Source organism: Cottoperca gobio, chromosome 3 (assembly GCF_900634415.1).
Source record: "Cottoperca gobio chromosome 3, fCotGob3.1, whole genome shotgun sequence".
Lineage (NCBI taxonomy): Eukaryota > Metazoa > Chordata > Actinopteri > Perciformes > Bovichtidae > Cottoperca > Cottoperca gobio.
The window spans coordinates 6,791,723-6,807,004 of record NC_041357.1 but is presented as its reverse complement, the minus strand read 5'-3'; the positions used below and the strand labels follow the sequence as shown (position 1 = coordinate 6,807,004).

Genomic DNA, 15,282 nt, shown 5'->3' with positions numbered 1-15,282 from the left:
TTGTCAATGGGGATTGAGAGTGGGGAAATACTTCCCAATCCATTACTGACAAATTAATTTGAGTGTAAAATTACCAAACGATTGGCCGCTGCAGGGATGTTATTAAAACTAGAAGTGCAAATCACTAACCTAAGCATGAAACTGCATTGTTGTCAAAAGTGTCATGGCTTTATAACACAGTATCTGCATTATCTCCTCCATGGTATGCATCATCACATAAGGTAAGGCCCTGACTTGTAATGCCATTTATTGTTTTATCTGTTTCTGACATTTCTGTGTCTCTTTGTGTGTCAGGATTTCTTACAAAACTTCTGGCCGGAGCTGCAGGCCGCACACGAATTGTACGGCTCCATTTCCCAGGCGCTACAAGAGAAGGAGAGCGAGGGCACGGAGAGGGAGTACACCGAACATCTGCCCGCTGAGGTCCTGGAGGCCGGAATCAAGTCCGGGCGGTACATTCAGGTACAGTACGAGTTCACCAACTTGCTTTATGTCTAGTGAGTCCTTAGAAAAGCATAAATAGCAGAAAATAATTGTAAGCAGTGTTAATGGTCCTTTAGGATGTAATAAAAGAGAGGTGGATAGTTTCAGAAATGTGCCAGTTATCTGCTCTGAAGCACTTGAGCTCATCAAGGACAGTCCCAGTGCTCAATAATGCACAAAGAGAGTTGAATAACCTTCAAGATGGCCATGTGTTTCTCAACAGTCTGGTGAATGAGTTGTTAATGTTCCTAAAAATTCAAATAAATCTCATATTTCTTATCAGGGGACTCTGAACGTCAGCAAGCACCGAGCACACAGTGAAGCGTCAATCATGACGGAGGGTTTGTCCAACAAGAACACAGGTGAAAATCTATAGTAACCGTACAGCACTGAGCTCAGGAAGACCTGCACATTTCATTCACTACTAACACACAATCCTTTATCTGCTCTCTGTACTCCACTGTCGTTGACCTTTTCCCGTCCCTCAGATCTGAGTTGGGGAGTGTTGGTGTGCGGTGGAAAGAATCGTAACAGGGCCGTGCATGGTGACGTGGTCGTGGTGGAGTTGTTGCCAAAGAGCGAGTGGAGAGGGAAGGACACGGCTCTGGCTGAGGGTCAAGGGGAGGACAAGAGCGGAGAGGAAAGCGACAGCAAACCCATGCCGACAGGTGGGGGAGTCTCATTAGCGCCACTCATTTATTGTCTTGTGTTTTCTGGCCTGTTCGATTGTCTCTTCTTTTACCTTTGAAATGTTCTATTGTCAAATGTCTGGTTGTGAAAAACTGTAAAGTTTACATATGTCACTAGAACACACTAGTAAAAGATAAAGTATAACATATTTAAAAAACGATAACTCTCTCTATCGATGTCTGATATAAAACTCCACAGGCCGTGTTGTGGGGATCCTGCAGAGGAATTGGAGGGACTATGTGGTAACTTTTCCCCCCAGGGAGGGGCCTCAGCCCCAGAGCAGGAATTCCCAGCGGATCCTGGCTGTACCCTGGGACCATCGCATCCCCAAGATCCGCATCAGCACTCAGCAGGCAGAGGCTCTGCAGGTCTGGTTCGCCTTCATGTGGCTGCTGATTTAGAAACTTCAGAAACTGCTGACATGTTTCTACTAAATGTATGTGAACTTATATGAGTCACTGTCATTTGGGCTCATGATACACTCGAGTCACTCCTAGCTGTTCTCTGCATTAGTATAATAATTATATGAACCATAACATATATAAACCTAACATTAAGATATAAAGAGAGAATGATTTGTCCATGACACTTAAACATGAGATAAAAAACGAGAGCGTAAAACAAATCTATGAGTCCCTCAAGTGGGCCAGATTCTGGAGAGCAGAAGCTGAAAGAAGGTTTTGAAATCATCTAAACATAAGAGTAAATAAGGGAGTGTATGCAATTTCTCAAATGTAAACCGTTGTCCCCGTCTTCTTCCACTCAGGACCACAGAGTGGTGGTGCGCATTGATTCATGGGAGAGCACGTCGCTCTATCCCAACGGCCACAGTGTGCGGGTGCTGGGTCGGGCTGGAGAACTCGAAACGGAGGTCCAGACCATCCTCATAGAGAACTGCATCCACGTGCCTCCTTTCTCAGACGCACAGGTCAGACCGGAAGCTACTCGCTCTCTGAGATTAAACCAGCAGACACTCATTCAACTTAAAACTGTGTTTTCTTGGCCACTTGGACGCAGACAATTTAAATAATGCAACATATTATCTGGAGCTCTTCAACTTTAAATACAGATTTTTATTTTTTTTTGTAAATGTTTCTATTTTGTATTTGTCACTTGACCTTTGCACTGTGTTCATCGTTATGCACCAAAGTGTTCATGTAGGTCCATGAGAGTTTAAAGGAGCTTTTATTGTAAGCAAAGGACATTTGCCTGACAAAGACACATTAATAAATATTCATTTGAATGCTCAGTGTGCCCGACAGAGTAATAGAATAGCCTTGAAACTGCACATGTCTTATTTCCTTCTCACTTCATACATAATATGTCATTTTCTTTATTCATATTACAATCCAAGGACCTGATAGATTCAAGCTTTTCTTTCTGCTCGGATTCATATTTCTCATTTTATATTGTACAGCTTCTGGTGAAAGAGGTGTCTCGGCACAAGCTAAATAAATGATTCATACATGTTCCGTCACTTTGGCTTCAGTGATGCACAGCTGCTGTTGTCAGACTTTATGTAACCTTGTCTTTGCCTTGCCTTGCCGAGACATTACTGTATGTTTACTCACCATTCTCGTGAACCCGATATCTTAAAAAGGCCACGTCCACTTGGACTCATGGACGATCTGATTATTGGGTGGTTGTGTGTTTGGTCATAACTCAAGAATTCATATGCTAATTATGATAATTTCACACAAATGTCTAACAGGACAAAATTAAGAAGGGATGACATTTTGGACTGACGTGTATTTAAATTTGACTGGTTGGCCGAGTCAAACAGCCGCCATGCGTTAATTCTCGTTTCTATCTGTGACTGTGTCTTTCTGCCTTCAGCTGAGGGAGATGCCGGTCAACTCTCCTGAGAAGCCGTGGAGGGTGGACCCTGCCCAAGTGGCGGAGCGTCATGACCTCAGGGAGAGTCACCTGGTGTTCAGCATCGACCCGCAGGGCTGCGAGGACGTAGACGACACGCTGTCGGTGCGCAGCCTCGCCGGCGGGAAGCTGCTGGAGCTGGGGGTCCACATCGCAGATGTCACCCACTTTGTCACCGAGGGCTCACTCACTGACCTGGAAGCACGTGCGAGGTAAGGAGCCAGTTGGATGAAAGTGTAGGTGTACGTAGAAGAGTCTTTCAAGGCAACTTTCAGAAGTGCAAAGAGCCTGAGGGTCTGTTGCATCTTTGAATTTCTGTCATTTTGCAAGTCTCAACAACACAGAGAAGAAGCAACAGTAATAACAAACAGCACTGACCTAGAGGCACAACAGTGTTTCTGACAGTGGGAAGAGGTTTATATTTATATATATATTTATATATATATATATATATATATATATATATATATATTATATATATATATATATATATATATATATATATATATATATATATATATATATATATATATATATATATATATATATCTACTATATATATATATATATATATATATATATATCTATATATATATATATATATATATATATATATATATATATATAGACACACACATATATAGACACACACATATATAGACACACACACACACACATCTTGTGTTTAGAGTGCATGGAGAAAGTAAAACATGAATGATTTTTGTAGTTTTCACAGATAAAATTAAAAGTAACTTAGAAAGATAATCAAGGCAAAACCTTTTTTCACTTGTTCAGGGCTTCCGTAGAAAGAAGATGCAAATGCCATTTACTTGACTTGTTCTTCTTCTGTCTTCTAAGAGCTACGACGTACTACCTGGCAGACCGCAGGTACGACATGTTGCCGGCTGTTCTAAGTGCAGACCTCTGCTCTCTGCTGGGCGGAGTGGACAGGTCAGTAATTTCCACGTGTCTACATTTTGTTTTGAAAGGTTACATAGCACACATTCAAACATGCTATTTGTATGCACATGTGTCCTCGCTCATATCCAGGTATGCGATGAGCGTGATGTGGGAGCTCGATGCACAAACCCTCGTCGTCAACAAGGTGTGGTACGGTCGCACGCTCATCCGCTCCTCCTACCAGCTCCACTATGAGCTGGCTCAGGCGCTCCTCAACGGAGAGCAGGCTGAGGTACCGGAGCTGGCCGAGCTCGGGTCTGAGGAGAAGGACGCCAAACTAGCTCAGCTCACCCAGGCCCTGGAGACGCTGACACATGTAGCCAGACACCTCCGGGCACAGAGGGACAGAGGAGGCGCACTGGAGCTGGAAGGGGTGGAGGTATGATTGGTTTCTCCTCTTCTTTCTTTACAATAAAGAATGAACTGGGTTTTTTCAAACTGGTTAAAGATCTGGAATTGTAACAGCTTTCAGTCATTCAGGAGATATCTGACAGGATCCATTCAGAAAATAACATATTGTAGTATTGTCCACTATAATGTCTAGTAAATTAATGTTTTCTTTTCTCATCTCATACAGTTTAAGTGGTCCATCCCACATTGGATTACATGACAATAATACAGCATATAAATTAGAAGGGCACTCGGAGAACCGCCAAGGCCGTTTCCAGAAGTAAACAATAGTTTGTGTATCTAACAGGTGATTCGGATCTGCTTCAAAATGTGATGAGTTCTTCCTTGGCCCTTGCTACACCCTTCCACCACGTTTCATGAAAATGGGCCAGTAGTTTTCCCATAATCCTACTGATGAACAGACAAACTCAAATTCTAAAGAAAAACAAAATCACTGCTGCAAAGCACACACAGTTCATGGTTCCCAAACCCCCGGAAAAGGAAAGTAAAACATGCTTCACACAGAAACATGCAGTCTTTGGTTTGACGACATTGTACCACGGAATATAGTGGAGTTATTTTTAAACATCTAGGCCACCAGACAGCTGGTTATCTCACACAAAAATCAAAAAGCAATTTCAGTTGGAATACTACAATAAAGGCTGAGTACAGAGCAGTCCACTGTGAAACACATTAGAGCTCTGCGTTTCATTTACGAAGAGTTGTCATCTATCAAAACAAGATATGAATTCTCCTTGTTCATCTGCACGATGCTCTCTAATAAACTGTCTTTTAGCTTATTTAGATATGTGTGATAGCTTGAGTTGTATCACAGCAGATGACATCATGGAATTACATCGTACCAAATACTTTAGGTTGTAAAAAATAACCATTATTTATTGAACCTATTCGAATGAGAGTTTCTGTATAACGTCCTGGTGGAGTTGTGAAGATATGTCACCATGAAAGAAAGCTTTGTTGCCACTGAGAATGTTGGATCCAAACTAAATGTTTCCAAATGTATTTCATAATAACTTCATGTCAACCAGGATAAATGACTCACGCTGACAGTCCTGCACCAATAATCACAAAGTAAAAGATGCATTGTCTTCAAGGATAAGGCTGGAGTTATTGTCCTACATCGTCTGGCTCTCAGCTCCACTTAGTTGCTCCTGCTGTTAGTCGAAAGTATCTTTAAAAATGGATCACGAATATATATTGTGGCAGTGCGGTGTGGTTACAGCGCCCGCAGCTGGGGGAGAGATGAGATGTCTCAGCTAAAGATCAGACAGCTGGACAGAATCAGGTAATCAGTCACACAATATAAGCCTGGTGGTAACCTGCTTCTGGTGCCTGAACAGGAACCATGACCAAAGGAGACAAACCGTTTTAATGGTGACACTTTAGCCTTTCCAGACAAAACAAAAATACAGTCTCCCAAAGTCCTCCGGCCGTTCCCTGACGCACACGTCCCTCCTCCAGGACTCTACTGCAAGAGACCAGAAACATGTTACCACCACGCTTATATTATGTGACTGATTGCCTGATTCTGTCCAGCTGAGACACTCCCCTTTCTACACCGGCGGCGTAACCACACCCCACTGCCACATATAGCTCCCTATTTTTAAAAGTTCAATAATTTCCTAAAACAGCTGGTCTCTGTAGTTTTTATCAAACTACTAGAAGGAAGTGTTGCATTTGTTGGGGACTATTTTCAGCGGTGGATGAATCCACATTTGGTGCTCTGGTGAGTATTTGTGGCAGCAGGACGGTGTGTATCAGCTTTGATACACACACAACACTTGTTAGTAGATACATTCATCGGAAGTCTTTTCATGGGATTTGTTATGAGAAGAATCATATAATATTGCCAGCCGTGTCCTTTAATATCTCCACTTAGAGCTCTTGTAAAGACTGAAGAGTCCACTGATTGTTCCATATTCTCAAATCCCTCCTCAGGTGCGTGCCCAGCTGGATGAGGAGAGGAACATCACAGCCCTGATCCCCCGTCAGCCTCTGGAGGTCCATGAGACCGTGGCTGAGTGCATGATTTACGCCAACCACTGGGTGGCGCGCAAGATCCAGGAGACCTTCCCTCATCAGGCCCTGCTGAGGCGTCACCCGCCACCACGGCAGGAGTTCTTCAGCCAGCTGGTGGACAGCGCTGTGGCCGGGGGATTCACCATCGACACCAGGTGACTGTGTTATGAGTGTCAACAAGGGCTGGGCAATATATTAAAACTGTGTTACACTCATTTACACAACAGTTACACGACTGAGATGATTTGTTACACTTCTTTCCTGCATCATTATGTTCCACCACGTGACAACTGTAGCTGTCAGCACACACATCACATTCCAACAGCTAGTTTTCTTCCTCCAGGACCAACAAGGCTCTAGCTGACTCTCTGGACCGGGCTGTGGACCCACGGGACCCGCTGGTGAACAGGCTGCTGAGAATAATGGCCACTACAGCCATGTCACAGGCTCTGTACTTCTCCACTGGTCTTCAGTCCCAAGACCAGTGCTACCATTACGGTGGGCGAGACAATACGCTCACCATATCCTCAGCTGTTATTGTATTATTCAGTGGAACTGCTTCTACATGTGTTTCTGTGGGCTTTTCAATACAAATTCAGGATCTTTAGAAGCATATCAATTTATCTTATTTCTATGATTTGACAGTTAAGTGAGAATTTGAGACAAACAAAGATTAAAGCGAGACGACAGTCAAAATCCTCTTTTCTTCATTGACTGGTACATTTTGAGTTTGTCTTTTAGACTAGTGGAAAGAATACATAATTTCAGTGTTTATTTTAATGACGGTCTATTTACGTCTGTAGATTTCTTCTAGATTCACCAAAGGTTAGCATTAGATAATGCCTCATTTGCATATTTAAACATACAATTTTAGAAAATGTGTTATATATGTGTTAAACAAAAACTAATTATCTTAGTGTAAGTAATCAGCTGCTGAAGAGTCTGGTCATATCTATGAGTTGCATGTTTTACCCTATCCCCCTGTAGTGTGTTGCAAAATGTATTGAACTTTACGATACATGTCTTCAAAGAACGTTTTCTCAAAATTTCTTCTCAGCCAAAGATCTTCACTTCAGCAGCTCTTACAAACACCGACCTCTCCAGTTTCATTCCTCTCTATGTTCTGAAGGTTTTTACTGAGGGCTTTGTTTATATTTCATTCAGAGTCTGATTTATGTAACATGTTATTGCAAAAACTTCTTTTTTTGTATGGCTGTTGACAGTATTTTCTGATTTCTGAGAGATATCCATTCCCTCTGAAAACCCTTTTTAACATGTCAACAATATAAAAGAAGAATTTTGAATCAGGCGTCCTCCAACCTTCAGATTTCTGTTGCGGTTATGTATGCAAACGAGCACATATTTAATAAGATAACTCATTTACATATTTAAACATAACATTTCAGAAAACGTATAATACAAAAAAGAATTGTCCCAATGTAAGTTTCAACTGGGGAAGTTAAATGAGTTAAATTCTTTGACCATATGGCTGTAGTGTCTCCTGTGTAACTGTGTAACTGATGTCTGTTCCTTTAGGTCTGGCTCTGGACCGGTACACACACTTCACCTCACCCATCCGTCGTTATGCCGACATCGTGGTGCACCGCCTTCTCACCGCGGCCATTGACATGGACAGGGGGGGGGGTCTTGGTAAAGCAATAGCCGGTAACAAAGAACTGGAAGAAACGGCTCATCATATCAACAACAAGAACAGGGTCAGTGCTGTTTTATGATTCACTTCTTACTATAGGAAATAAACTCTTCTGACCTCTGACCTCTGACCTCTGTGTGATTTCTTCCAGGCAGCCCAGCGAGCCCAGAAGATTTCCACAGAGTTGTTTCAGTGTCTCTACTTCAAAGAGCGAGACCCTCAGTCAGACCAGAGCTGTGTGGCAGACGCTGTCGTCTACTCCATCCGAGACAACGGCGTGTTGGTGTTTGTCCCAGAGTAAGACACTAACGAGTAGGGCTACTGATAGATTACAACTTTCGTTCTGGTCAATTTGATATTTTTAAAGGACGGCAATATTGTTTATTACACTTCACGTTGAACTAACGTTTTAATCTTTGTATTAATGGAAAATATTCAGGATTAATCTAATTAACGGTTTGAGTGAAATGGCCTGAAAAGAAAAAGAAACATTGTATACTATACTGACGCTGTTATAAAATGTTCCACGCCCGTGCTCCCCTCCAGGTACGGTGTGAAAGGGCCGGTGTATGTGAAGAATCGAGAGGGCCAAGTGGTGGCTGCAGGGCAGGACGGCAGCTGTGAGTGGCAGAGCGGCTCCGTGCGACGGTACTCGGACCACATCACCACCACCTCCAGCTGCGGCACCTCCACCTTCAGCCTGTTCCACCACATCACTGTGAGTCGCTGAGTGCGATTTTAGGAAAATAATTTATTATAAATGTTTAAGGGGAATCATATTGTGATTTCCTTCCTCAGAAAATATCTGCAGAGCTGATATTTAATATTTAATATCCTGCATTGTTTACATCCATGTGTTCCTGCCGGCATTCTTCTTCTTCACTGTCCTTTCAGGCACATTGCTGCACAATCAGCAGAATAGCTTGAAACTGGGGACAGTGAGTCACGAGCATGTGCATTACCCGTTACAAAGAAACTGGGGATCCACTCTTTGAAACACTTCTCCATAGCGCTGCTAGTGGTCTAAAACTCCACAGGACACTTTTTTGATAGATATGAACATAATTCAAAATGGCGTTTGTTTTTAGATCTAACTTGACGATACCATTACAATAAAGGCATTTTAAATGTTTTTCACAAACAAAGCCTTTTAAGTTAATTTTTTATAATTGTTACATGTGCCTGAATTTGCCATGCTGCAATATGTATCGACATTGGAGAAATATTCAGATTTCTTTAATATGCTTTATTAATTTCCCTGATAATATTGAGGACATATTGTGACGTTTGAGTCCTCTGCTCTGCACAGGTTCGTATTTCTGTGCGCTCGACACATTGCCACGCAGACACTCTAAACCTGGAGGTCACCAGCAACAAGCCCCACCACAGGACTGAGCCCCCGCAGCCCCGCTCGCAGGGTCGCAGCCAGCTGGTCCAGGAGGTGGTGCGCCTGGCCGAGGAGGCGGCCCAGGAGAAGGCGGCCCGGCGCCCCAAACTCTCCAGAGAGGAGAGAGAGTTCAGCCAGAGCAAAACTCCCAATCTGTACTCTCTCCTGGAGGAGGTGAGAGAGCTGGCTCTGCTGGACCTGCAGGTGGATAAACAGGTGTGTGCAACAACAGCATAGAGCAGCTGCAACATGGAGCCCGCAGATGACTACTGATATTTCTATGGACAAATAATCTACAACAGCCACAAGCAGAAGAGGCTTTTCTCTTTGACAGATGAACAGATGTGTAGATATTTATTAAGTTCTTTTACCATTTAAAGGACAATGCTTGATGATGCAAAGTGTAAATAAGTTCTTTGATATTAAATGAGATGAGAAATATGCTGATTTCCTTATGTTGGTCCAAAGATTAGAACCACAGATTTATGGTGTGACTAGAGAAGAACTGCAGGTTAACAGGGATTATCTGATGTTCTGATGAGACTAGTAGTAGTGTAGACACTGAGACACTGAATGACATGTAGCACTGAACTTTGATCTGAAGTTGGATATAATTGAAGATGCAAAGGAATTCTTCTCCTTGTATTTTTCCAGTGTAGACTGAGCTGCGTCTACGCTGCTAAATACTTTCATAATAGTTAACTTAACGCTTTGTACGCTGATCGTGTCTGACACTGTACCGTAAGGATCAGATGTCCACATACAGATTCCATTTGAAAGGAAAATGTTTATTGTTCGGCATTTTTAATAAACTGGTAAGAACACCAACAATGTCCTGATTCATCAATGATGAAACATTGGAGGATCATCTCAGGTCACAGAAGTTTCCTCAGCTTAAGCTTCAGAAAAGAGAAGGTCATGCTGCACTGATACGGCACCACATGGACAATAACAAGGCACTATTAACTGCAGGCAGCATGTTACTGACATCAAGGCTCACATGGCCGTTTAAAAGTAACAGTACAGTTCAGGAATATCTGGAAATGTGTGAAACCAAACAATCCTATCAATAAATGGTAAGATCTGTTGCATTTAATGCTGCCGGCATGACAACAAAACAACAGATGTTGGATCGGTGCTAATAGAAAAAGGGGAACAGGCATTCTGAATGTGAACAAAGTTGGGTTGCAGACTACAAGAAGACAAGTTATGCACAAGTTTGATTCGTTTCCAAAAAGAAAACTTTGGCCGTCCGGTCGGTCGCTCCTAAACTCAGAGTGTGTGCTGCCCCCTGAGCATTACTCTCCGTCCTCACACTCTTCACGGGGCTGATGGTCCTGGCTGAGGCTGCCTTCTTCCTCTTTCTCACACTGAGGCGATTCAGCAGAAGGCTCAGAGTCTGTGTGTGGAAGCTGGCTGGGTTGTTGTGAGCTGCTGCAGGCTGGCTTCAGCTCTGAATCTTCCATCTTATCTTCATCCTCCACCTTATCTTCATCCTCCACCTTATCTTCATCCTCCACCTTATCTTCATCCTGATCTTCGGAATTGTTGAGGACGTTTGCAGAGGAGACAGATGTGGGTTCATCTGCGGACGTGGACGAGTCAACAGTCTGAGAGTCTGCAGGATCTGGAGGGTGGCACGAGGAGTTATACGTTATATACACAGTTAAACGTTGTGTCAGTTTTTAAACGTTTCTTGCAGTAAAGTTATATTCTTGATATCACTGAGAGGATATGATGTATTTTAGCACTGGATTCTTGAAATATTTAAAACGGACTGAATACAAAGTTTATTTAATTGATACTGATTTTGTATTTTATTTGTTTTCATTTTTATTACTACTTTATTTACTCTTATGAAAACGTGTCTTAAACACCGTATGGATACTCTATATATCCTGTGCGAGTGAATTTATGTGGGGGTGGGATCAAAGGGGTACAAATAGGAATCTGGAGTGTGAATTTCTTTTGTTCAATCATCTTTTTTTTTTTTTATATCTTATTTCTTCCTTTTCTTTATACTTTCTTTCAATGCACATTTACTACACATGTACATATTACTTTACTTGCTATGCTTTAATGTTGTAGACATTTGTCTTTAGGAAAGCACAAAAAGCCTAAAAAAGGCCTGATGGGGATGAACTAAACAAGGATTGTTGGAAGCTACATTTTTGATTGAAGTGAATGCATCTGGTCTTGCTGAGGTGCTGCTGCATCGTTTGGAGGGAACATTGTTGTTATTTCATGACAGAGAACTGATGAAGAGACCCCTCACCTGTTTGCTGCTGCTGGCGGGAGAGCCTCTTCTCCAAGGCCCGCTGTCTGTTCAGCTCCATGCGTTTACGCTGCTCCTCGGTCAGGGAGGGGGCAGCTGGGGAGGAAAAAGGTGGGGAAGCTGGGGCAGGTGGGGAAGCCATAGTAGGTGGAGCAGCTGGAGTAGAGCTGACCGGCCTTTGCAGGTCGTTAAAGCGCTGCTTTGTCAAAGGGATCTGGCTCCTCGAAGACGTGCGATTCAGGAGCTGCCTCCTCTTCACCTAAACATTTTCACAGAACCGTGGATTGAGTCAAACTTTGAACCTGGGTCACCCTGCTGGGTGCCACATGGGAAGAACTTGTTATTATAATTCACTATTAATTCGCTCATGAGGCTTGAAAACAAACACAGAGCATTTACTTGGCAGAATAAAACCAAATGTTACATCTCAAATGTTTGGATGATGCAGCAGGTGACACTTTATATGCATCAAAAGTACATTTCACCAACAATTGGATAGTGTTCAATCAATTCCGGATGCAACATGCGTCTCTGTAACATGATGACCATCAATAGTGTGTTTCTATCTCTTACCACCCACAAAGTCTTCGTGTGTCAGTGGCATGTCCAGTCGTATCCGTTTGAGGCAGGTCTGCCGCAGGGAAAAATAATGACTTTAATACTGATTCCTTCTGAACTGTTGAACAAAAGTACATCTCATTAAAACATTCAGCAGCAACATCTTCATCCCACCTGCACTTCCTTCTTGTTGCCGAGTTTCTCCACTTTGTTAATAAAATCTTCAAACTGCATTTTGGGGTACAACCTGTGCGCCCAGTTCTCCATCTTCTGCATCAGCAGCCGCAGGTCCTCAGCCTGGTCGCACCAAACACACACAAAACATTATGAAATGTTGGTTAATGTATGTGACAGGATCAAGTACAGTTCTTATGAACTGCTCCACAGTTATCTGCTGCTCTGTTAATCTGTCGTCAGCTCCTACCTCCTTCCCTTTGCCTTTGAAATGGACATCACCAAACAGAGTTCGCAGAGCTGGAAGTCCTCTTTCTGAGATCAGCCTGAAGAAAGAAATGACAAATGCAAAAATATAACAAAATATTGATAAGGGCAGCTCTAAGGTTGTATGTTATGAAAAGTAATTAAATGAGCTCTAACAGGATCTTTTTGTATTTTGTATGTAAAAATGAATCTGCAGTGATGTTTCATTGTGACGGTTAAATAAATCACTGATTGTCACTGTATGTAAGTAGTTGCAGTAAGTGTAAAAATTAACTTCAAAACCTTCAAGTGGAGCTCTAATTAAATAAAATAGCCTGTGACAAACAAACATTTCTTCTCTACATTACAAGTGCATGCTTTAGTTATGCTTTGAGGCCCCCTGGTCCTAACATCAGCTCTACGTTTAACTCCTCTGCCATGATGTAAAAGCACAGTCTGGTACCTCTGTGAGTCCAGCTTGGGTTGCGGCCTCTTCACTCCTTTCCTTTTAGCAGCGGGTACATCCGCCAGCCCGGACATGTCGCCATCTTCCTCCCCTGCATTAACCCAGCACACAACAGGTCAGGTGGTCAACATCGCTTTGTTGACCGTCAAACAGAAAACCTACAGCATGGCAGATTAGCAGCCAGTTTTTCAAATAAAGACTTTCAATTACCACCTGTAGGTGGGGGGGACTGGCAGGTCAAGCAACAATACTTTTCTTTCCAATCTCTTAAAATGTTGAATATTCTCTTGACTGATGCAGCTTCTCACCATTTGCAAAAGGGTCTCGGTCCTCCTGTCCTCCCTGACCCGGGGAGTGAGGTGGTGGGAGGGGAGGGAAGCCTTCATCCTCTATGCTGTTGAAGTCAGGAATGTGAAACAGGCCATTTTCCATGGTGTGCAACTGCTGGAGGAAAAGTAAAACCTGCATCAGCCACAATCAGCTTTAAAAGCAATAATATTATTAGTTGACATTAGTTTGACTGATTACAGAAGCAGCTGTTTTATAAGTTACTGTAGAAGTAAGAAAATAGCAACAGATTAAATCTAACATGACTATTTTGGTTTGAAGATCAGTGTCCTTGTATGTCTAAAGGCTTAACCAAAGTATATCAAAACTCATATTCTAAATGTAAGTAGCATTGATTGAAACAAACATGCTAATGAAAATGAATAGCAATTAATTGATATGGAACAGCTGGAAAATAATTATAATATAATAATAAAGTGCAATTACTCACCTATTGTACTTATGTACAATTACAAGATACTTTACTTCCAGTGGTTTACAATCATTTATACTTCTACTCCACTACACTTGAGGAATTGTTTTTAATACTTTTTACTCCACTACACTTATTCTGTATATTTACTTTGATGAATATTTACATACAATTAAATGATACAGTATAATAATACCATACTGTATATACTGACCTATATTTAGATTATATTTATACCATTGTCTCTACTGTACATATATCTATAGTGTCAACCCTATGAATATCATAAATCCAGATGTTTATGTAATGTCTATTATTAGCACTACTTGTAATTACACTCTGAAACACATGTTATACTTACACCTGCACTGCCTATGTTCATATTTACATACAGTCTAAGGCCAATACTGTATATCTTAGCTTGTTCGCACTGTTACTGATGTTCATACTACTCATACTGAATATATCTAATGTATTCATATTACCTGTTACTGTTTACTTTACATTATATATTTATTCTATACTTAATTCTGTATATTATTCCGCATTTCCATGTCAGTTACTTTGTGCTTAAGTTAATGACAGTGCTTTGAATTGTAATCTTCCTGTTTTCATTATTATTATTATTATTATTATTATTATTATTATTATTATTATTATTATTATGTAGAAATATTGGTCCCCGATATCAATGCTCTCTTCTCGATAGCTCATAATGGGTATCGGCCAAGACAAAACAGATATCGGTCGAACCCAGCTTTCGAAGAAGGCGGTAAACTCAATCATGGCCCAAAGACAAAGTGTAAATACTGTCAGTCCTCTGTGTTTCACCGTCCCACAGCGAGGCCAGGAGAAGATGGACAACCTGGTGAACAGGACATTCACATCTTTGTCTCAACGTTGGCCGAACAGAACTTTATTTCTGAGCAACATTTGTAGATGTAGAAGAGAGTAAACACCGCGCTGCTGAGCTATCGTTCACGAGCAGCTGCTGAGATACTTTGGATAAGTTAGCTAAGATGTAAGCTAGCTGCTGTCAGCGAAATGGTAAAACATAACGACTTAACTTAAACCACAAGTCACCAAAATAATGATAGCTTATCAAATATGATGCCATTATAATATTGCCTTACCAGTTACGAACTGTCCGGTGAGCGAGCAACAAGCAGTGCCAAGCTAGTGACATCAACTTCCGTTAGGAAGATCTCTTTTTTCAAAATAAAGGTCCAATACAAATGAGCATGATTACTGTGTAGAAGTATTGGGGAAGTACATGTATAAAACAAATCAAATGTTATACTTCAAAAGAGCGACATACACATTGTTA

At 41.7% G+C, this 15,282-nt stretch overlaps 2 protein-coding genes across 2 annotated transcripts in view; one reads left to right on the top strand and one right to left on the bottom strand.

Annotated features, from left to right (window-relative positions):
* Positions 1-10,657, top strand: part of dis3l (DIS3 like exosome 3'-5' exoribonuclease) — a 21,290-nt gene extending 10,633 nt beyond the window's left edge. Inside the window, exons 5-18 of the mRNA XM_029462001.1 lie at positions 295-462; positions 767-845; positions 972-1,151; positions 1,372-1,541; positions 1,940-2,101; positions 3,010-3,260; positions 3,907-3,999; positions 4,099-4,387; positions 6,358-6,593; positions 6,782-6,936; positions 7,975-8,153; positions 8,241-8,386; positions 8,636-8,807; positions 9,399-10,657. Of these exons, the coding sequence (XP_029317861.1) occupies positions 295-462; positions 767-845; positions 972-1,151; positions 1,372-1,541; positions 1,940-2,101; positions 3,010-3,260; positions 3,907-3,999; positions 4,099-4,387; positions 6,358-6,593; positions 6,782-6,936; positions 7,975-8,153; positions 8,241-8,386; positions 8,636-8,807; positions 9,399-9,713 (2,595 nt within the window). The 3' untranslated portion in view covers positions 9,714-10,657. The remainder of the gene's footprint in view (positions 1-294; positions 463-766; positions 846-971; positions 1,152-1,371; positions 1,542-1,939; positions 2,102-3,009; positions 3,261-3,906; positions 4,000-4,098; positions 4,388-6,357; positions 6,594-6,781; positions 6,937-7,974; positions 8,154-8,240; positions 8,387-8,635; positions 8,808-9,398) is intronic.
* A 4-nt stretch (positions 10,658-10,661) lies between these two features.
* tipin (timeless interacting protein) lies at positions 10,662-15,183 on the bottom strand. Its single transcript, XM_029462017.1, is given in 9 exon segments — positions 10,662-11,103; positions 11,752-11,947; positions 11,949-12,010; positions 12,325-12,382; positions 12,484-12,606; positions 12,734-12,809; positions 13,193-13,286; positions 13,504-13,639; positions 15,089-15,183. Coding segments are annotated over 8 exon segments (1,062 nt in total). The 5' UTR covers positions 13,628-13,639; positions 15,089-15,183; the 3' UTR covers positions 10,662-10,774.
* Between the last annotated feature and the right edge of the window lie 99 nt (positions 15,184-15,282).